Below are 23,535 nucleotides of genomic sequence, written 5' to 3'. Positions count from 1 at the left end.
ATGTTAAAATGGAATATTTTTATACAAACCCGCGTGATCCAAGCAGGGTGAATGAACATGATTTTACATGCCAGTGTTTTTGCCAATGTTACAGTCTACAATGAAGATATTTACTGGAGTTACCTGATCTTTTCCCCATTTGAAAAAAAACAGTGGCGTTAAATATTTATACTATGGCAGGAAATCAAAGCACTTCTGAGAATTTGGCAAAACATCTCAAATTATTTAATAAACACCTTAATTAACATGGACCATAGAAGTTTTTCAAAAGCTTTTAAAATTTTCATGTTAGTCCACTTAGCCCTTGAGTCTTCCCGTTGCCCACTCAAACTACCACCCACTCCACAAATGAACTTTACATATTCCCTTTTGTATATACTTTATTTCTGAAGCTCTATTCCTTCAAGAAATTAGTTGATGTTATAATATTAAGAATAAAACATTCTGAAAGTTGTATCACTATTTTCAGAAGCTATCCTTCCCCATATGTGCCAGGATAGATTTTACCATATTATATTTTATTATTAGTAGCCTTTAGAGAGATACTAAAATAGACCAGAAAAGTTATAAATTGACTGCAATTTTATATTAGCTTAGTTCATATTCTTGCCAATAGCACTGTACATATACATATACACATACACATATACATATATATACACACACACACCGCTACCTCGATATAACGCCGGCCGATATAACACGAATTTGGATATAACGCAGTAAAGCAGTACTCGGGGGGGGGGGGGGGGCGGTGCACTCCGGCGGATCAAAGCAAGTTCAATATAACACAGTTTCACTTATAACGCAGATTTTTTGGCTCCCAAGGACAGCATTATATCGAGGTAGAGGTGTATATGCAAGCTAGCACTATTTATTTGTTTTCTACATGTATGTGGAAATATTATTCCATACTAAATAGCATAGGTTGGTGGAGAATAAAGTTAACTGAAACCTAGGGGCCTCATCCTGCATGAATAGTTCCACTGACTTGAGTCTTTGCAGGATCAGGCCCTATGGTGCAATTTAACCCAACATATGGTAGAATAACTACACACATTATTTTCATGGATGCCATATTATGAGCTTACCTGAAAATAGAAGAAAGCTTGGCCAAACCAATAATGCATAATAGTAATTTGAGCTGCATCAAATGTTAGTGGCTTCCAGATACATCTTGTCATTATCATTTGAATCAGCAGGCAAAACACCAAAACTGGCAGGTTATGGGGTCTAAATAGCAGGGCTGCTAGCAGAACCAATCCACTATATACTTCCCATAAACCAATGCTCTTGAACTTGCAGTCTGCAGATATAACCTGTGATTTGAGTAAATCTTTGGTTCCAGTGAAGATTATGCCAAGAACAAAGACATAAACAAAACGAGCTTCAATAATTCCCCTAAAAAGGAAAACCAGAAAGATAAATTAATTATTAGTATCTATTTTCACAAGTCAATTTTTTTTTAAAAGAGAGGTATGAGACAAAGATGATTCTGAGAAATGCATCAAAATTCAAGTGCGATCACCGGCCAAGTGTGTCATAAAATGTATTTCAAACAGAAGAGCTTTAGAATATTTCAAATTTAAACCATGTTACCCCAATGAAACAGCTTTGGCAAAGACCACATTAGTTTTTTTAATTGTTAAGTCAGCTAACGTCACTGCAATGATTTGTTACTCCTATCCAGTTCCATCTAAACTTATTAAAATCCAGATGGTTTGTCAGTTTAACACATCATGAATCTTGACATTTAAAATCCTAAATCTAAAAAGATGTCAAAAGTTTCTTTCGACAAGTAATTGTTTGGGTTACGTCAGCTCTTTCAAGTGACAGGCATTAAGGGTATATCAAAATATTACTCAACCCTGTTTTTATTTCAGCCAAACAGAGAACCAGGATCTCTAGTTCCCTTAGAAAATCCAGCACAGTGGGCATGGATGGACTTTTCACAATAATCTCCCAATTTTAAAAACAGTATACACCTGACTAGAATAATTGGATGCATAGTACTACATCACCTTCAACTCTGGTAACATGTGCAAACTGCAAATTAGTAGCAGGTGAAGAGAGGTTAACATTAAGCTTGAGATTTTAAGCACACCAGATTTAGGAAACTGAAAAGTTAAAAGTTCATACAACAGGAACTTGACTAGGTTATACTTTTGACAAAGTAATTAGATCACTTTATTCAGTTAAATGTATAATCAACCTTGAATATATACAAAAGCAGCAATATGGCTTACTGTTTTATGAATATTTTCTTGTGTATTTAATGTCTCAACTTTCACATTCCATTCAGAGAATTTGGGTGTTTTTTTGTTTGTTTTTTAACATGTAATGTTTTTATATTTTTCTCCCCCCCCCCCCCAAGTACTATTGTACAAATTCACCTCTGCTTGCATATACATTTCTGCATGTGATACCTTACTGAAAATAAAGTCCATGTGGAAAGAGCGGTTAAGATTTTAAAAAAATGTTTGTTTAAAATCAGGTTCTGAAATTTGTATTTAGGCACAAAGTGTCATGACTTATCAATTTTCATGTTTCAAGGCACAAGGAAACCACTAAAATGAGGCTAGGAAGCTTCTCTGGTCAGGTTTTTATGTAACTTTCTGATATAGGGTTTCCTGTACCATCCTCTGAAGCATACAATACAATCTGCTGTCGAGGACAGGTCACTGGTGGGTATAAATGGAGAGGATAAATGGTAGAAAAGGAAAAGAATTAAGAAACAACCAGGAAAAACTAACCTTTTCAAAATCATCATAAAAGTTTATGAATAAATGTTGCTGACCTGTAACCCCTGACCTGATTTTAGGGAGCAATATTAAATTGCATATTTTGTGCTAAGGCATATTAACATGCTTTAGGATAGTAAAATAGAAGTTAGAGCTGTAATAGTAGTAGGAAAACAAAACATTAATATTTGAGATAGGCTTTGCAGTAAGTTGAGGCCTACTAAAGTCTGTTAGTTTGTTAATTTAAGTATTGTTAGCTTAAGCAGCAGATAGTTAGCAGAAGGCCTAACATTTAGCATAAGAGTAAGTGCTTAACCTAGAGTTATACAATTTAGCAATTTATAATAGACAAGTTAATAACAAAAGAACAAACCAAATTTAATATTGGGGAGATTTTTAGTATGTGAAACCATGAGATAACCTCATTCCCATACTGGAAACAATGGAAAGTGTATTAATACAGTATTGATGCAAACAGCTATGTTAGCAATTGGAACTCCAGTTATGGTTTTCCAGACAGCCAGACATGGATGGGGGTCAGAATTCAGTCAAATATGGTCACCAGACATGTGAGTGTGTCCAGGGGAAGGAGGCCTGAGGTATTTAAAAAAAGGCATAAATACAACAGGACATCAGAATCAACAAAGTAGGTGGCAGCCCAAATGTTATTTCCGCTCATGATGAACTTCCCCAAAATGATTCCTAGAGTATATCTTTTGGAAAAACATCCAATCTTGATTTAAAGATGGTCAGTTATGGAGAATCCACCATAAGCCTTGGTAAGTTGTTCCAATGGTTAATTACTCTCACCGTTAAAAAATTATGCTTTCAATTTGTCTAGCTTCAACTTCCAGCCATTGGATCATGTTATACTTTTCTCTGATAAATTGAAGAGCTTATTATTAAATATTTGCTCCCCGTGTTGGTACTTATAGATTGTAATCAAGTCACCCATTAACCTTCTCTTCATTAAGCTAAATTAATTAAGCTCCTTAAATCTATCACTATAAGGCATGTTTTCTAACCTGTTAATTATTCTTGGGGTTCTTCTCTGAATGCTCTCCAGTTTATCAACATTCTTCTTTAAGATTGCAGCCATTCTTTTGGTTTTACCATTGGTAGTACTAAAAACATTTTACCAATTTTCTGTTTTAGAATATCAGAGCACACCACATTTCACCACTTCTCAAGCCAAACCAGTATTTTAGGTAATGTATGCTAAGCACTTCCTACAACTGATATTTTAGTACACCCATAAATTGATCTTTATTCTCTATTTCCAGGTACCATCACTGCCACAGTATCATGCCTGAAAGCATTTGAGAGGGGAGCAAAAGTTTTTGAAAAAACCTGAAGTGATCACTGGGCTCCAGAATTTTGAGAACGGCTATTCTAGAAGAAGAGAGCATGAGACAAGGCAAAGCAGAACTGGGAGGAAGAGAAGGTGTCTAGATGCAAACTAAAAATTAATGGGCGCATCTCTGTTCATTGGGCCAACTGGACCAAAGTCAACATTCACTGTGGACTACTGAGCCACTCAATAATACAATGGGGTCCCAGTCCACAACCAGGGCTCCTCTGTGCTATGTAATACAAAGACAAGAAAAATGCTCAAAAATAATATTTTTAGGAAACCAAGTACAATAGAGTTTTCCCATTGCCACAATTAATTACTTTATATGTTCTGAGTGGAGTGCAAACATGCCCTGCTCTATAGATACCAGAATCAATTCAGATCTTAAAGTAAACTGATTCAGGAGCTCTCTTCTCAGGTGCTCAAGAGGTGGTAGTCTGAATCACATAACCCAACTTTGGACAAATCTGATTTCAACCAGGAAAGCATTCACAAGCTTAGCCAGAATCTCCTGGAAAAAGTCAAAGCAAAACTTTTCCCTTTCAGATGCATATGTTTCAACTCTTTGTGAAACCAATTTGCACTAGCATCCCGAACAACTCTTAGCAGGCAACCTTGACCAAAAAAACTACATGTTCATATCAGAAAGAGACTAGAAATGTAAAGGGCGGGGGGGGGGGAAATTGGGCAGATTATCTGGGGCTCCAGTTCTTTTCAGTTGCACCAACATTAATAATTTGTGGTCCTATGTTGTTCTATCAAGCCACTAAAGGCTGAAGAAACCTGACACTAATAATGTGGACTTCCTAAATATAAAGACAAAAAGCCCACAGTCACCATTAAGCCTTCAAAGCAATTTTTTTTAGAAGGCTGAGACACAAATGAAACCTCACACTACAAGCTAGTGTTCGCTTGCACATTGGTGTACTGTATTTAAGTGTTTTCCACTTAACGTCCAGTTCATATGAAAGTCAGAACTTCCTTGCATTGATATTTTTTTTCTTGTCTGCAAAGCAATTAGCCAGTAGCTATTAAACAGTGTTGCCCGCCAAGAGATTTTTTTTTCCATGTGATCATGATATATACCCTACTGACAATTTCTATTTTTGGAAATGAGTTCTCTCCACTCCGCTCCCCCACCCCCGAAAAATTCAGCTGAAAATGTCTGTCGTCCTTTTAAGGCTTTTTCTCTCCCTTGCTTATGTAATAAATATACAGTCCTTGCCTCAGAATTTAAAATCTAGTTTAATGACAAGATGCAACAGGCGGGGAAAGGTAAATTAACAATATGTGCATGTATTTGTACAAGAAAACTGTCTTCACAACATAGCTCACCACCTGGCAGGGATATGCAGGCATCATGGCAGAGTGTCTTAAAGGATTTGAAGGAGAGTGTTTTGGACTGACCTGAGTTCAAGCAGGGCACAAAGTTGGAGAAGAAAACAGGGTGGATTTGATTTAAATCACTAGTCAGGAAGACTCGATTTAATCATGGATTTCTACACAAAAGTGCATTCTTGTTGGTTCCTATAACCATAATGCATATTCTTCACACCTCAGAGATAGATGTAGGTTTCATTTTTAGAAGGTACACACTATACTTTTTTTAAGTGATGTTCCTTTCATCATCTTCAATGCAGCTTCCTCCTGAGAAGAAACACTTCTCATGACGTTGTTTCGCACAACTAGGCCTTGCATTTCTTTGTTGCACTGTTTGCATTTTGCACGCATGCCTGTCTTACCCACAAGTAGAGGAACTTCATTAAAATATTCCCAAACTGGGTCTCTTTTACAGCCGGCTGCCATTATAGGTTTTCCCTTCTAGTGAGAGAATGGTATGGTAGATCTAAAATCAATGAAGGCTACACTTGGAAAGACCTCAAGACTTCTGGAATATGCTGTTCAAATAGTTTCACTTTTGTTTCTACTGCCCGTCCCTCCCTTCTCACATTTATCTCCAGACTTCTTCTCCTTGTCAGATCTATTCTGCCCCCAACAATCTTCTAGTCATTGAACTTTTTGAAACTTTGCACTTTTAGAGAGGGGTCAGGGATTGACTCTGTACACAAATTTGCAGAGGGACAATAGGGCTGAGGTCTGTTATTTCTCACCTCTATATATTATTTATTTATTTAAAAACATTTTTGTTGTTAACAAGCCTGTTATCTCTGGAGACACAAATCCATAGTATGAAAACTGCAAAACTAAGCATCTCTGATGGTATCTTCTAGACACAGCACTGAGTCCCATTGGGTATCATAGAATCATAGAACTTAAGATCAGAAGGGACCATTATGATCATCTAGTCTGACCTCCCGCAAGATGCAGGCCACAAAAGCTGACCCACCCACTCCTGAAATAATTCTCTCCCTTGACTCAGCTGTTGAAGTCCCCAAATCCTGATTTAAAGACTTCAAGTAGCAGATAATCCTCCAGCAAGCGACCCCTGCCCCATGCTGCGGAGGAAGGCGAAAAACCTCCAGGGCCACTGCCAATCTACCCTGGAGGAAAATTCCTTCCCGACCCCAAATATGGCGATCAGCTGAACCCTGAGCATGCGGGCAAGACTCTCCAGCCAGACACTCAGGAAAAAGACTTTCAATATCCCAACATTGACCCTCGGTACTAATTACCAGTGGTCGCACGTTATTGACCTATTGGCTAAATCACGTTATCCTATCAAACCATTCCCTCCATAAACTTATCAAGCTTAATCTTAAAGCCAGAGAGGTCCTTCGCCCCCACTGTTTCCCTCGGTAGGCTGTTCCAGAATTTCACTCCCCTGATGGTTAGAAACCTTCGTCTAATTTCAAGCCTAAACTTCCCGACTGCCAATTTATATCCATTTGTTCTCGTGTCCACATTAGTACTGAGCTGAAATAATTCCTCTCCCTCCCTGGTATTTATCCCTCTGATATATTTAAAGAGAGCAATCATATCTCCTCTTAACCTTCTTTTGGTTAAGGAAAACAAACCGAGCTCCTCAAGTCTCCTTTCATACGACAGGCTTTCCATTCCTCGGATCATTCTAGTGGCCCTTCTTTGTACCCGTTCCAGTTTGAATTCATCCTTCTTAAACATGGGAGACCAAAACTGCACACAGTACTCCAAATGAGGTCTCACCAACGCCTTGTATAACGGGACTAGCACCTCCTTATCTCTACTAGAAATACCTCGCCTAATGCATCCCAAGACTGCATTAGCTTTTTTAACGGCCACATCACATTGCCGACTCATAGTCATCCTGCGATCAACCAGGACTCCGAGGTCCTTCTCCTCTTCCGTTACTTCCAACTGGTGCGTCCCCAGCTTATAACTAAAATTCCTGTTAGTCATCCCTAAATGCATAACCTTACACTTCTCACTATTGAATTTCATCCTATTACTAATACTCCAGTTTACAAGGTCATCCAAATCTCCCTGGAGGATATCCCGATCCTCCTCCGAATTGGCAATACCTCCCAACTTCGTGTCATCCGCAAACTTTATCAGCCCACTCCTACTTTTGGTTCCGAGGTCAGTGATAAATAGATTGAATAAGATCGGACCCAAGACCAAACCTTGAGGAACTCCACTGGTAACCTCCCTCCAACCCGACAGATCACCTTTCAATACGACCCGCTGCAGTCTCCCCTTTAACCAGTTCCTTATCCACCTCTGGATTTTCATTTCGATCCCCATCTTTTCCAATTTAACCAGTAATTCTTCATGCGGTACCGTATCAAACGCCTTACTGAAATCAAGATATATTAGATCCACTGCATTTCCCTTGTCTAAAAAATCTGTTACTTTCTCAAAGAAGGAGATCAGGTTGGTTTGGCACGATCTACCTTTCCTAAAACCATGTTGTAATTTGTCCCAATTGCCATTGACCTCAAGGTCCGTAACTACTCTCTCCTTTAATATTTTTTCCATGACTTTACATACTACAGATGTTAAACTAACAGGCCTGTAGTTACCCGGACACGTTTTTTCCCCTTCTTGAAAATAGGAACTATATTAGCTAATCTCCAGTCAAACGGTACAACCCCCGAGTTTAGAGATTCGTTAAAAATTATCGCTAACGGGCTTGCAATTTCACTCGCCAATTCCTTTAATATTCTAGGATGAAGATTATCCAGGCCGCCGGATTTACTACCGTTAAGGTGTTCAAGTAGATAGAAAGAGTAACTAAATAATCTATACAGAAGCCCCTGGAACCAGTGGTGAGCTCCAGCCGGTTCGCAGCAGTTCGCGCGAACCGGTTGTTAAATTTAGAAGCCTTTTTAGAATCGGTTGTTCCAGGACAACCGATTCTAAAAAGCTTTTAAATTTAACAAAGGCTCGGGCAGCTGTCTGCCCGGCCCCGGCCCCAGCTCACCTCCCCCTCTCCCCTGAACACTCCGCCCTCCTTCTCCTCCCCTTCCCCTGCTTCCCGTGAATCAAATGTTCGCGGGAAGCCTGAAAAAAGGAGCAGGCAGGTAAGTCGGGCGTGTGGGGGAGGGGGCGGGACGGCTCCTCCTGGCCCTGGCCGAGCGCCCCAGCCCGGTCCCAGCCAAGCACCCCCGGCTCGGGCTGGTCCCGCCTGCGTGGCTCGGACCCGGCCCAGCTCGGGCACCGCGGCTGCGGCTCCGGCCCGGCCCGGGGAGTCGGGCCCCGCGGCTGTGGCTGCGGTCCCGGTGTCGGCCGGGCCCGGGGAGTCGGGCCCCGCGGCTGCGGCTCGGACCCGGCCCAGCTCCGGCGCCGGTCCCGGTGTTGGCCCGGCCCGGGGAGTCGGGCCCCGCAGGGGTAAGAGGCCAGGGCCAGGGCCGGGACTGGGGCGGGGGAGGAGGGGTTGGATCGGGCAGAGGTTCTGGGGGGGCAGACAGGGGATGGGGAAGGGGGGTGTCATGGGTCTACCCTCACTTGAAACTGGGGGGTTTCAAGGTGAGGACCCGCATGCCACCATGTCAAAGGTCTCACCCCCACTTGGAACTGTTGGGCTCCAATGTGGGGACCTAACTTGGTTTCCCTCTAAACTAAAATTCTAGTTTAGATCTAGTAAGCTGCCACCACTCAATTAGGAAATGTGAATTGAGACACAGTCCTTCCCCAAAATCCTAGGGGATTCCAAGAGCCCCAAATCCATGGAGTTCTTACACCCAGGAGAAACCAACCATTCCCCCTGCTTCCTCCCCCCTCCCTTTTCCTAGGAGAGATACCGGGATCTAACTACAGAGGGATACCTCCCCCTTCTCTTTCCCTGAGAATCCACCCAAGGAAAGACCAAACAAGTCCTTAATAGAAAAGAATTTATTAAAGAATAAAAAGAAAATACAGAATCTCTATGAGCCCAAGCTGGACACTCATAGGGGATAACCTTATCAATCTCTGGAGAGAATCTCCCCTCCCCCTTTTCTCAGTAAAAGCAATATCAGCAAACAGGAATAAAGCATTTCCTTTAGCAAACACACAATTGCAAATATAGAAATCAAATCATAAGACTAATTCGCCTTCCTAATTAATACTCACTATTAATTAGTAGAACCTACTCCAGGAGAACTTGGAGACATGACTGGTCTCTTTTAGATTCAAAGAGTTCTCACTACAAACAAAGAAAAAACAGACAAAAGCTTCCCTCCACAGAGATTTGAAAAAATCTTATCTCTGATTGGTCCTCTGGTCAGGTGGTCACCAGGTACTGCATGTTAACCCTTTACAGGTAAAACAGACTTTAACCCTTAACTATCTGTTTATGACAGGGGGGTTGGGTAGGCACCGCGTGGGAGTTCCTGGGGTCTGTTGGGATGGTGGGGGATGGAGTCAGGGCAGTCAGGGGACAGGGAGCGGGGCAAGTTTGGCAGGGGGTGGGGTCCTGGGGGGGGGTTAGGGTTGGGGGTCTTGGGAAGGAGCGGTCAGGGGACAAGGAGCAGGGCAGGGGGGGTTATGGGTTGTGGTTTCTGAGGGGGGGCAGTACGTGGGTGGGGAGTGTACTCACTGGGCGGTTCCCTACCGGGTCTTCGGTGGTGGGTCCTTCAGCCGCCGGAGCCGTGCCGCCGAAGACCCAGTAGGGAACCGGTTCCTAAGATTTTGGCAGCTCATCACTGCCTGGAACCCATAAGATTGGGTCCCTAATCCATGAACTATTGGAACTCATTTACAAAACTTTTCTTAAACATGACATGAATATATTGTTTCATACTATAGAATTAGAATTTATAATCCCTATTCCATGATGAGATATCTTTGAGCTATAATGTATCTTTAGATAGGTTTTTTCCTCAAAAAGCATTTTATCAAAAAAAATCCATTTTTGATTTTTTTTTTTTTTAAATCATTGATTTTTATCCACTCTGGAAGAAAACGGTCTTTTCAAATTGACAGCACCATTTTTAAGGCAAGGAATTGCATCTTTTTGACACAATTTTCAAATAATTTTTCAGCTTGGAATCACTTATACAAACACCAGCTGCGCTGAATACTCTCAGTAAGAAAACTAATTGTTACTGTGCAATACATGTTCAATGCAAATGTCCAATTAAAAAAATCTTTTAAAAAGTGACCAACTGAAAATTAACTGGAAAATACTACGTCTGAAGTAAAAGAATTTCCCTCTTAATGAGAAGCAAAAATCTAATACAAAGTACTGTGTGCAACTAGATCAAGGAGCATATGTAACTCAGAATCACAGAAGCACCACCTTAAGAGCAAACATTCAAGATGACGATATCACATTAACCGAGTCAAATAAAAAAACAGGCAGGGCAATGAGGCAATTTTAGCACAAATCATGAATTTACCCAGGTACTTCCAAACATCTGAAAACACCGTGTCCAGTATTATAAACACCTTTCATAACTATACATTAAAAATAAGGCTAGGATGTCTTTGAAAATTATCTTTGAAATCTTCAAATTAAAAAATATGGCCCAAAAGGTAGATAACGTGTCAAGTTTGTCACAGATTACTAAGCAACTGGTTCCCTTTCCATGGTAAAATGTACAGGATAGGGAAAAAGGCATCCTGCAAACTCCATATTGTTTCTAGACAGAGAACCTGATTCTTTTCTTTCATGAGGCACCATGAATGAAATAAGAGGTGTGGCAACCCTGTACAGCAAAACCAGGATCCAGCTGAATCTATCCCAAATTACTTTCCAGAAAGCTTAATCCTTTTTAAAAGCGCTCCAGTCTCACATTGTGCTGACATTGACTAGTTCACCCATGGCTTGACAGTACACAGTAAAAGCTTTTTTATCCAGCATGTCAGGGAAATGAGGGTTGCCAGTAAGTGAAAAATGCCGGTTAATTAAGAGGGAGGGAGTTTGGGTGTGGGAGGGGGCATGGGGCTGGAGGTATGGAACCAGGTGCAGAGAGAGGGCTCTGTGAGGGAGCTTGGGACACAGCAGGGGGCTCAGGGCAGGAGGTTAAGGCACAGGAGGGGGTCGGGGTGCTGGATCTGGGGGGCGCTGGATCTGGGGGGCGCTCACCTTGGGAAGCTCCCCACAAGCAGCAACCAGTCCCGACTGCTCCTAGGCAGAGGTGCAGCAGGCAGCTCTGAGCCCTGTCCCCGCCCCAAGTGCTGGCTCTGCAGCTCCCATTGGCCAGGAACCGCGGCCAATGGGAGCTGAGGAGGTGGCGCCTATGAGTGGAGGCAGCGCACAGAGCCACCTAGCCATGCCTCCACCTAGGAGCAGCAGGGACAGGTTGCCGCTTGCTGGGAGCTACCCGAGGTAACCACCCCCCAGATCCAGCACCCTGAACACCCTCCCGTGCCCTAACCTCCTGCCACAAGCCCTCTCCCTCACCCAAACTCCCTCCCTCTTAGTTAACCTGCATTTTTCACTTACCAGCAACCCCCATTCCCCCAACATGCCGGATAAGACCACTTTTACTGTATCAAGTTATTTTACTAATTATCCTCACAGGAGTCATTTAAATATATTGAGACAAGTTACAAGAAAAAAATCTTTAGAGAATAGCAACAGGTGTTTCCCTTAATTAACATCTTAGATAAAAGCTGTGACTTATTTGGCCAATGACGTTTCAAACTCGAAATTCTCCCAAACAAGCACATACATTAAGACGATGGAACATCGTCTTACTTTATTCACACTACCATTTTTTAAATTATTTTTTCCACTGTCCACATTTTATCTTTTTAAATAGGCAATTAGAGGGAAAGAGAAGGGCCAAATTATTCTTCAATGGTTTTTAATTTAAAGACTATCTTAGCACAAGCCATGGAAGAGTGTGCATATTTTAATTACCTTTTTCCTCATCCACCTTGAGCAGCAGCCACAACTGGAAACTGTAGTTTTATCTTCAGTGGAGGGGGAGAGAGGGAAATTTCAGACCAGAGACACACTTTCCCGCAGAGTCTCCAAGAGCAGGAGAACGCTACTGGGCTGTTTATTCTTCTTCCTCTTGTAATAACTGTCATCAAATGAGGCACCTGCACTTTGCAGTCAAGCATAGAGGAGACTGCCTCTGATCTATGCCTGGACACATTGGGGCCACCTCTGCTGTCCAGTGGGATATTTGAGAAGTGCAGAGGCAGAAAGTTCAAGCTTTTGTTGCTGTTGTTTTTAATAGAGCTATTTTTCTTCCACTGATCACATAAGAAGCGAGACCAGACCATTACTGCCTCCAGTATCAAATATGTTCTAAGTAGCACACGTCAGAAGCTATATATGAATTCTATTTTTCTTCATGTAAGCAAGGATTAACTGTGGCATTTCTTTAAAAGCTTCCAAAAATATTCTATTATAGACAAAACTGGCAGCAATGGCAAACTAAGGTTGCCTAACACTTAATTTCAGTGGTTTACAACTCTGCCAAATTTCCATGCTAGTCTCTGCCTTTGGCTAATTTTTTTTTTTGAGAGAGAGAGAGATGAGAGAGAGAGAGAGAGATGCAGCAAACAGCTCAGCTAAGGATTTTCAAGGATTAGGTTAGGGAAATATTTCCCAATGTGAAAATATTCTCCTAACATTTAATTGAGAAGCTCTAGCATTTCCATACTTTGAAGCAGGGTTGAAATTCAGCAAGTGGTGGTACTTAGATCAGAGGGATGCCTTTTGTCGTCCCTGTGAAATATGTATTCAAACTTGTCTGAATATTAAATTTCTGACAACTGTCGTTTATCCATGTTCAACAGAGAAAGTTTGGAAGCAAATTTCTCCAAAGATTCCATTTGTACTGAGCATGCTCAATCCCCACACAGCTCACAGATCAAGTTCAAGGGGCTGAAAGAGCTAAACAGCATCCAGGAGGAGCAGTTGCTGGGGGATGCTTTAGTGCTGGGTACTAGAACAGGGCAGGGACCGTCTCTCCTATATCTTCAGTGCTCCCCCTTGGTGGTGCTCAGGCTAAACTGGAGAAGGAAGAATCCGTCTGACTGGAATGCAGATGAATGACATGCAGCAAGGACACAGTGACATGTTAGGGCACAGGTCACAGGAGGCAGAAGGGTCTGAAACCACTTGAGGACATTCCTTTCCAGCCCATGGAACTGAAGCCAAGAGTCCTGAGTCAACATTCTTCTGCTATCGGTCATTGTCTGAAACTCACTGGCAAAATGTGTCTCTCTTTAGTGACTGGCCTATAAAGAGGTAAGAGCCTATGCTTTCTACCAATTATCCCATTACCTCAAATAGCAGAGGTCTGGGCCACAGATCTAAAGGTTCCTACCCTGTTAACAAACCACATGTGGGCTTAATATGGTTCCAAATAGTGGATTTTTTTGTTTGCTTTTTAAAAATGAGGAAATTACGCACAAAAAGCTATGTTCAAATAATATTAGGATTGCAAAGTCAAGCACTTAAAAGTTAGGAAATGCCAGAATTAAGGTTTCCTGTGCAATCCTAATTCAGCCCCCTTGTGCATGTACACGATACAGTCCATGATTGCATGATCACACACTTTTCTCACAGAATCTCTGCTTCATTTAGCATAAATTCAAAGGTTGTATAGTGGATGAGGCTTTTGTCTGGAGGGACCTGTGTCATTTGTTGCAGAAACTAGTTGGTGTGAGGTAAATACAGGCAGACTTACGACACAATTGGTTCCTTACAATTGTATCATAAGTCGGAACTCAGAACTGCAGTCTATTCCATTGTTGGACCGAGCGTCGTAAACTCAAAACCTGTAGTTGTAAGTTGAATCAGGGTGTCAATGCAGAAGCGTCGTAAGTGCCGTTTGTTGTAACTCGAACATGGTAAAGTCAAGGACTGCCTGTAATGTAGGGGACTCCAGGAACTGAAAGGATGACCACGTGATTAGGGAAATACATTGACACCAAAGATCTGAGTTCTATTCATGCCTCTGCCACCAAGCTTCTAACTGATGCTGGGCAAGTCACAAATCGAACTTTTCACAAGTGGCCACTCTGTTTCTCACTTTCTTAGTGCTCAGCTTGAAAAACTTGGGGCTGACCCACTGAGCACTCAAATGCAACTGAAGTCAATGGAAGCTGTGCTATTAATGTATGTGTTATAAAAGAAGTAACACCTCTGTCAAGAGCATCCACTAGGGCCCAATTTTCAATATTGGCTTTAATCTCTGTGCATCTTAGTTCCTCATCTGTAAAATGGGAATATTATCATCTCACAAGGGATCCTCTGAATCAGTTCATTAATGTCTGTGTAGCAATCAGCAGCTATGGTGAGGAGCTCCTGAGAAAATCCCATGAGGAAATAATTCTGTATGGAATTCAGGGTTTGGATAGTGTGCAGTAAATAAGGCACAAGTAAAAGAGAAATATTCAACAGCTACCCATTCAGTGAACACCATTCATTTTGTGCACTGAATGAGGCAGGGAGTCCTGATGTAAAAATAGTAAGTGATCATGAAGTTACAGGTTGCTGGCAATGTACACACAGAATGGGGCTGAATGAAGGTTACACAGAATTTTTTTTGACTTTCCCACCTTTTAGGTGCTTGACTTTGCAACCTTACCATTCTTTTAACGTAGTTTTTATATGTAACCTAATACACAACATATATTGCTCACATTATGGTCAAGTTACCAAACTAGGAAAAGTGTAACTTGCGAAGATCACATAGCAAATAATGAGTTACAAATAAAAACCACAGATTTCCTGATCTGCAGTCCAGTATTGGACCATGTTGCCTTTCCAGATATTTCTACCAGACTGAATCAGAGTTCCGGCACATTTGCAAGGCAAGGTAGAAAGACCTGTATTACTGTAGCCCATACTATATGTATTCTGCACTTCAGTCTCTATGGCAGTCTTTTTATCTTAAAAAGGTACAGGTAGTTGGCAGTTTTAAAGTGGATGTCCTGCCAAAGCAAGTAACAGGGAAGCCCTGATGTAATGCTAAGGATAGCATAAAGACAAGGTTGAGGTGTATTGGCAGAGTTGTGCACCAAAGCTTGTAGTATACCTGCTCTCATTTTCAAAAAGCATTAAAATTCTCCAATTTAAAAAGCCTTGTGCCATTTCTACAACTAAATAGTCGTTTAATGTTAACATGCAAGTCTCACTCTTAAATGTGAGACTCAGTCAGCCACCACTTAACTGATTGTGAAGTTTGGTTTTATTAATTTAAATAACTTTTAAGCCACTGCATAATCAACGCTATAAATGAAAGGTCTGACATAGCAGTTTAAGCAAATCACCATAGTCACATTTAAAATTAAGCTGAGAGAGTATAAAAGCCCTGAATTTCTTAGTCAATTCTAATTGCAATTAAGACGCTGACTATAGTGTAAATCAGCTGTCAGTGAAAGCTTTGCTCACTTTGTAAATGTAAGAACTCCACTTATTGTAACTATTCTTTTAATTTGCAGCTCAGTGGATGCAGTGAACATTCTGTTCCACATTGCAGTATTTTCCCTCTCACTGAAGGAACTGCATTCTACCCTAAGGAACTGTAGTCAAACATAAAACATAAAACTAAAAATCATATTTAGCAATCAGATGTATTTCCAGACAAACACATTCAAGCACATAGCCAGATTCTCCAAGTAAAAGCCAATGGAGATTTTTGTATGCAGAAGATCAAATACCTTATTACTAATTAAGGAAGTGAAGTTCTCTTCAAATATCTCTACTGCATATAAAAGAAATATATGCACCACTGGTACACTTGGCCTTAGTCTGAAAATCTTTTCCTAGGATGCTTTCCAAGGTCATTCTCAATCTCCACTTCTTACAGAGGGTGTGGCCTCTGATCCCAAATCCTGAACCCAAGCTACCCAGACTCAGGTCAAATTCTAAGTGATCTCTGCACAATTTATTCTAGCCACAAGCCAATCATCTTTCTACAATTTCCCCCAAAAGACTACAGGAATGCATCCTGGGGGTTTCCCATAATTCTGATGCTCCCTTTAGAACATGTTGGAGCTGCAGGTCCAGCTATAGCACAATAAAAAATGAAAACTATCAGGTAGGTTATAAAAGAATCAAAGCTACTCTCCAGCACTCCAAAAGTAGCTAATGCTGAGTATGAGGAAAAAAGCCCTCGTGAATAGAAGCATCATTGGGTTGTTTCCTCTCACATGGTAAACAACTTATCACCTGCTGACAGTTGTGGTGGGAAAGGAGACTCAAAACTCTTAGCTTTGAAAGTTCTCAGTTGTATAACGCTGCAAGCTTTAGACTCCAAAAGCAGACATCTATGACAGCTTGAAAGGGCATATTATACAACTCTCAGCTGTAAGAAACAGAAAGGGAAACTGTTTTCTAAATGTATTTTTAGCCTTGTAGTCGAATAGTAAACCATTTCATTGTTATAAATAAGTCTGTTTGGCATTGTTCTGTACTAAATGTAGCAAATCAACACAATAGTAAATAAAACAACAAAGGTAGTAATCTTTATAAGACAGATTAAATAATGGAAATGGAAAAAAATGGTAACTGGCTAGATCAATAAGCTGTGCCTCAAGGTAGTCAGTGTGTGTGTCAGCCTTTGACAGGTTTCCAATTTGAGATATGGTACAGTAACATGCCACTTTATTGTACTCAAAAATTATCTAAAGACATAACACGAAACTTGTTAGTGCACATCCTTAAAAGAACCGTCCCTTCGCTCGTAACAGCCGGATTCCAACAGAGATAACTGTGCTATTTTTCAGTATCCAAAGTGTTACGACTGTTCTAGAAGTTGATTTACATATCTGCTGATGAACTTACTTTGAGATATCTTTGCTGTCTTGTTGCCATGGAAATACAACATTTCCAATGGCTGCCCGGTAACTGTAGACTCCCAAGAGCCCAAGTGCCATCGCTATTTTCGAAACCAGGGAGCATCTCCTCTGAACCAGAATAAAGATCATAACTAAGGAGATAGCTGCCAGAAGGGACAGTACAGCTTTATGTTCAGAACTGTAAAAGAAAAAAAAAAATCTATAATTACTGCTAAAATACATTTAACATAGCGCCGGCTACTGTACTGAATTTCCAAATTAATCACTGCACTGACATCTGTTACTAGCTTTCTCAGAGATGTGGTCAAATGTTTTAATATCTTTAGAAAAACAATTTTCTTAATGAGGTTTTCTATTCAAGCATGCATGTTTAAAAGTAATCATGTCTCACCATATGTTAGCTGGTCTGGTTTAACTGGATAAAACAAAGTTTCATATGATATAATACAAATTCTAATTATTTAAAACCAACATTTTATAGTTATATACATTATATACACATGGAAAATTCACTATCACTTCCACTACAGCACTCTAGTTTCTCTAACTAATAGAAGGCAGCAAGGATTGTTACAGTACTTCACACGCACCTCTTTAAATGATAACTCAGCATATATATACACATTTTATTTAATTTTAGATGTATAAAGTGTATAAAATGTTCCTTAGCCATCACATCTAAGGACACACAAACACTGTAGCACCCAAGTTTTCCTCCAATAGCAAAATAAGAACAACCACCAAAACAAAACAAACCTATTAGTACAATGGGGGTCCTGGTCCATGACTATAAATCCTAGTGTTATGGTAATACAATAAATAGAAAACAAGACAGACATAGGCCTTGCATCATGCCCTAAAGGTGCACAGAAGTTCTCTCTTTTAGACCAGCAGGTGGCATGCATTCCATAGTCAAGTGCTCTCTACACTGAATACCCTGCCCATTGCCAAATACTGAAACACAGGGAGTGCTGGCACACAGACACTATAGAAAAACCTAAATCACATTCGATAGAATACTTCATCTGACCTCAGCTACCCTCATAGTCAATGGGGAGATATGAAGTTTCCCGTACTGGGATCTAGGCTTCCCCCCCCCCCCCCGCCTTTTTAAATCTGCAACTGAACCCAAAAGCCAAGCAGGAAACCAGCAGTTGAATGTCCATCTCTATATAAGCAGCAAAGAATCCTGTGGCACCTTATAGACTAACAGACATTTTAGAGCATGAGCTTTCGTGGGTGAATACCCACTTCGTCGGATGCAAATACTTTGTCAAGTGACAAAGAATTCACCCACGAAAGCTCAGGCTCTAAAACGTCTGTTAGTCTATAAGGTGCCACAGGATTCTTTGCTGCTTTTACAGATCCAGACTAACATGGCTACCCCTCTGATACTTGATATCTCTATATATTAATATTTTGTAGTTGTTCCAAATGCCATGACTTTGATTGCGCAGGCCAGAATCACACCTACAGTGAGAGGACCGGGGCTACACCCTGCCATGCCCTCACACTTTGAAATGCTATGGGGAAAGACTGCCGGCCTCTGGCAGACTGACACTGGACCTAGGCTATATTAACATGAGCTCCGCACTGTAGCATGGGAGTAGGCAATTGTTTCTTTCATTTATTCAATATATAGTTCTTAAATTTTGTTGTGCTTTCTTTCCTTATTACCTGCTTTTCTTTGAATTCTACAAGGAAACACAAGACAGCTATTTCAGCTACACAGATGGGAGTCAGCCACGCTAGGGATGAAAGGAAAACACTCCCTCTTCATCCTTCCATGTGACCCAGTCATCTCCCCATCCAGCTTGGTGAGGCTCCCAGGGGAGGTAGTGCTCTTTGTGGGGAAGGGAGGTGAAGGGTGATGCTGGAGCATCAGGAGAAGCAAGTACATTTACTGGATGTAATCTTACCGTGTCTCTTCCCCAGTAGCCTTTTTTCAGATCTCAAGAGCCTGGGAAATGTTGCGAAGGTGGTGTGGACTGCTTTGGCAACCCCCAAGATGGTATGTACACCGGCAGCTCTATATGTGCACATGCATGCAATAAATCAGTTACCTACTTGTACAGTAGCTGTTCTTCCAGATGTGGGTGCAGACATGTATTCCACAACCTGACCTCCGTCCCCTCTGCATCATAGTCTTAACTCTTGACATTCAGTGCAAAGGAACTCAGGTGGGCCAGGCTGGTGCTGCCCTTAAATAACCTAAGGAGAGGCTAAAAGTCAGAGACCATGAGCACCACCCTACAGGCACTGCTAGGCAAAGTTCTTCAGCTTCAGCGCAGCGGGTGTGCGCACATCCGAGTGGAATACACATCTGCACTCACATATCGAACAACAACCGTTACCATACAGGTAGGTAAGTCTTTTCTTCTTCATGTGGTTGCAGACATATACTCCACTCAGGTGATTCAGAAGCCACATCGGTAGGAGGTGATGCTCAGAGTCTACTTAAAGAATGACCATACTCTATCTTCGAAAAACTGAGTATACTGGGTCTCTGCCATTAAGGCATGTCAGCTGACTTACTCAGACTTTAAGGCCAGAAGGGACAATCATGATTTATCTAGTCTGACCTCCTGCACATCAGAGGCCATAGAACCGCACCCACCCACTCCTGTAATAGACCCCTAACCTCTGGCTGAGTTACTGAAGTCCTCAAATAATGATTTAAAGACTTCAAGTGACAAAGAATTCACTGTTTACTCTAGTTCAAACCAGTAAATGATCCAGGACCCAACCTGCAAAGAAAGGCAAAAAAAACACCCACCCAGAGTCTCTGCCAATCTGACCTGGGGGAAAATTCCTTCCTGACCCCAAATATGGTGATCTGTTAGACCCTGAGCATGTTGGTGAGACCCACCAGTCAGATACCTGGGAAATAATTCATTGTAGTAACTCAGAGCCTTCCCCCTCTAGTGTCCCATCTCTGGCTGTGGCAGATATTTGCTCGTAGCAGTCGCAGATGGGCCACACGCAATTGTAGGCAACCTCACCATACCACCCCTTCTGTAAATTTATCAATCTCAGTCTCGAAACTAGTTAGGTTTTTTACCCCCAGAGCTATCCTTGGAAGACTGTTCCAGAACTTCACTCCTCTGATGGTTACAAACTTTCATCTAATTTCAAGACTTAACTTGTTGATGGCCAGTTTATACTCATTTGTTCTTGTGCCAACACTGGCCCTTAACTTAAATAACTCCACTTCCTCCCTGGTGTTTACCCTTCTGATGTATTTATAGACAGCAATCATATCTCCTCTCAGCCTCTGTTCTGTTAGGCTAAACAAGCCAACCTCCTTAAGTCTTCTCTCATAAGGTAGGTTCTCCATTCCTCTGATCATCCTAGTAGCCCCCTTCTCTGCACCTGTGCCAGTTTGAATTCATCTTTCTTAAACATGGAAGACCAGAACTGCACACACTATTTCAGATGAGGTCTCATCAGTAACTTGTATAATGGTAACAACACTTCCCTATCTCTACCGGAAATACCTTGCCTGATGCATCCTAGGATTGCATTAGCCTTTTTCACAGCCACATCACACCGGCGACTCAGTCATCAATATTCCCAGGTCTTTCTTCTCCTCCTATGTTATTTCCAACTGATAAGTACCCAGCGTATAGCAAAAGTTCCTGTTTAGTCTATCCCTAAGAGCGTAACCTTACATTTTGCACTATTAAATTCTATTTCTATTATTCCAGTTTTCAAGTTCATCCAAATCTTCTGGTAGGATATTCCAGTGCTTCTCTGCATTGTCAATACCCCGCAAATTTGTTTCATTGGCAACTTTTATACTCTTCTTGCAGATGTGATAGTAACAAGAAAGGCTATCATTTGGCACAGATGAGACAGAGAACAGATTGCCAGGGGCTCAGAGGCCCCATAAGGGCAGTTAATACTGATGGGCAAGGTCCCCTGGGAGAATAACATGACGGGGAAAGGAGTCGAGGAAAGCTGGCTGTATTTCAAAGAAACCTTATTGAGGTTGCAGGAACAAACCATCCCGATGTGTAGGAAGAGAAGTAAATATGGCAGGCGACCAGCTTGGCTTAACAGTGAAATCCTTGCTCGTCTTAAACACAAAAGAACAGCTTACAAGAAGTGGAAGATTGGACAAATAACCAGGGAGGAGTATAAAAGTATTGTTCAGGCATGCAGGTGTGAAATCAGGAAGGCCAAATCACACTTGGAGTTGCAGCTAGCCGGAGATGTTAGGAGTAACAAGAAGAGTTTCTTTAGGTATGTTAGCAACAGGAAGAAAGTCAGGGAAAGTGTGGGCCCCTTGCTGAATGAGGGAGGGAACCTAGTGACAGAGGATGTGGAGAAAGCTAGTGTACTCAATGCTTTTTTTGCCTCTGTCTTCACAGACAAGGTCAGCTCCCAGACAGCTGCACTCTGCAGCACGGTATGGGGAGGAGGTGACCAGCTCTCTGTGGAGAAAGAAGTAGTTCGGGGCTATTTAGGAAAGCTGGACGAGCACAAGTCCATGGGGCCGGATGCGCTGCATCCGAGGGTGCTAAAGGAGTTGGCCGATGAGATTGCAGAGCCATTGGCCATTATCTTTGAAAAATCATGGCGATCGGGGGAGGTCCCGGATGACTGGAAAAAAGCTAATGTAGTGCCCATCTTTTAAAAAGGGAAGAAGGAAGATCCAGGGAACTACAGGCCAGTCAGTCTCACCTCAGTCCCTGGAAAAATCATGGAACAGGTCCTCAAGGAATCAATCCTGAACCACTTAAAGGAGGGGAAGTGATCAGGAACAGTCAGCATGGATTCACCAAGGGATTAGTGCCTGACTAACCTAATTGCCTTCTATGACGAGATAACCGGCTCTGTGGATGAGGGGAAAGCAGTGGATGTACTATTTCTGGATTTTAGCAAAGCTTTTGATACGGTCTCCCACAGTATTCTTGCCAGCAAGTTAAAGAAGTCTGGGCAGGATGAATGGACGGTAAGGTGGATAGAAAACTGGCTAGATGGTCGGGCTCAACGGGTAGTGATCAATGGTTCCATGTCTAGATGGCAGCCGGTATCAAGTGGAGTGCCCCAAGGGTCGATGCTGGGGCCGGTTTTGTTCAATATCTTCATTAACGATCTGGAGGATGGTGTGGACTGCACCCTTAGCAAGTTTGCAGATGACACTAAACTGGGAGGAGTTGTTGATACACTGGAGGGTAGGGATAGGATACAGAGGGACCTAGACAAATTAGAGGATTGGGCCAAAAGAAATATGATGAGGTTCAACAAGGACAAGTGCAGAGTCCTGCACTTAGGACGGAAGAATCCCATGCACTGCTACAGACTAGGGACCGAATGGCTGGGTAGCAGTTCTGCAGAAAAGGACCTAGGGGTTACGGTGGACGAAAAGCTGAATATGAGTCAACAGTGTGCCCTTGTTGCCAAGAAGGCTAATGGCATTTTGGGTTGTATAAGTAGGGGCATTTCCAGCAGATCAAGGGATGTGATCATCCCCCTCTACTCAGCACTGGTGAGGCCTCATTTGGAGTACTGTGTCCAGTTTTGGGCCCCACACTACAAGAAGGATGTGGATAAATTGGAGAGAGTCCAGCGGAGGGCAACAAAAATGATTAGGGGACTGGAGCACATGACTTATGAGGAGAGGCTGAGGGAACTGGGATTGTTTAGTCTGCAGAAGAGAAGAATGACGGGGGATTTGATAGCTGCTTTCAACTACCTGAAAGGGGGTTCCAAAGAGGATGGATCTAGACTGTTCTCAGTGGTAGAAGATGATAGAACAAGGAGTAATGGTCTCAAGTTGCAGAGGGGGAGGTTTAGGTTGGATATTAGGAAAAACTTTTTCACTAGTAGGGTGGTGAAGAACTGGAATGGGTTACCTAGGGAGGTAGTGGAATCTCCTTCCTTAGAGGTTTTTAAGGTCAGGCTTGACAAAGCCCTGGCTGGGATGATTTAGTTGGGTTTGGTCCTGCTTTGAGCAGGGGGTTGGACTAGATGACCTCCTGAGGTCCCTTCCAACCCTGAGATTCTATGATTCTATGATTCTATGAATACAGTATTAAGGTCTCACAAGAGAAATGGCTCTTTCACAGGTAGGTAGAGACAAATGACTCCTCTCAGAAATCTCACTATAATGGAGTTCGAGAAAGTTGACTTCCCTTGCACTGGAGAATGAAACATTGAGATCACGGCTAAGTGGACCCTCAACAAGCTGTGACACAGTCCAGAGGACTAAAGGTGTAGCAGATACTCCAAAATTTCCTGAATGCCAGCTAGCATCTGTTGAACCTAGACGATTGCTGAGGGAGATGTTGCTGCTGTCGTCAT

At 42.0% G+C, this 23,535-nt stretch overlaps 1 protein-coding gene across 1 annotated transcript in view; it reads right to left on the bottom strand.

Moving 5' to 3' along the window:
- The window catches only part of PIGG (phosphatidylinositol glycan anchor biosynthesis class G), a 134,176-nt gene that overhangs the window by 38,079 nt on the left and 72,562 nt on the right, over positions 1-23,535 (bottom strand). Inside the window, exons 10-11 of the mRNA XM_045022088.1 lie at positions 17,213-17,404; positions 1,092-1,401 (exon numbers count right to left, since the gene is read on the bottom strand). Coding sequence (XP_044878023.1) covers positions 1,092-1,401; positions 17,213-17,404 — 502 coding nt within the window. The remainder of the gene's footprint in view (positions 1-1,091; positions 1,402-17,212; positions 17,405-23,535) is intronic.

This window comes from Mauremys mutica, chromosome 6 (assembly GCF_020497125.1).
Source record: "Mauremys mutica isolate MM-2020 ecotype Southern chromosome 6, ASM2049712v1, whole genome shotgun sequence".
In the NCBI taxonomy this organism is placed as follows: Eukaryota; Metazoa; Chordata; order Testudines; family Geoemydidae; genus Mauremys; species Mauremys mutica.
The sequence above is the reverse complement of the archived record's forward strand: the minus strand, read 5'-3'. Positions and strand labels throughout refer to the sequence as shown.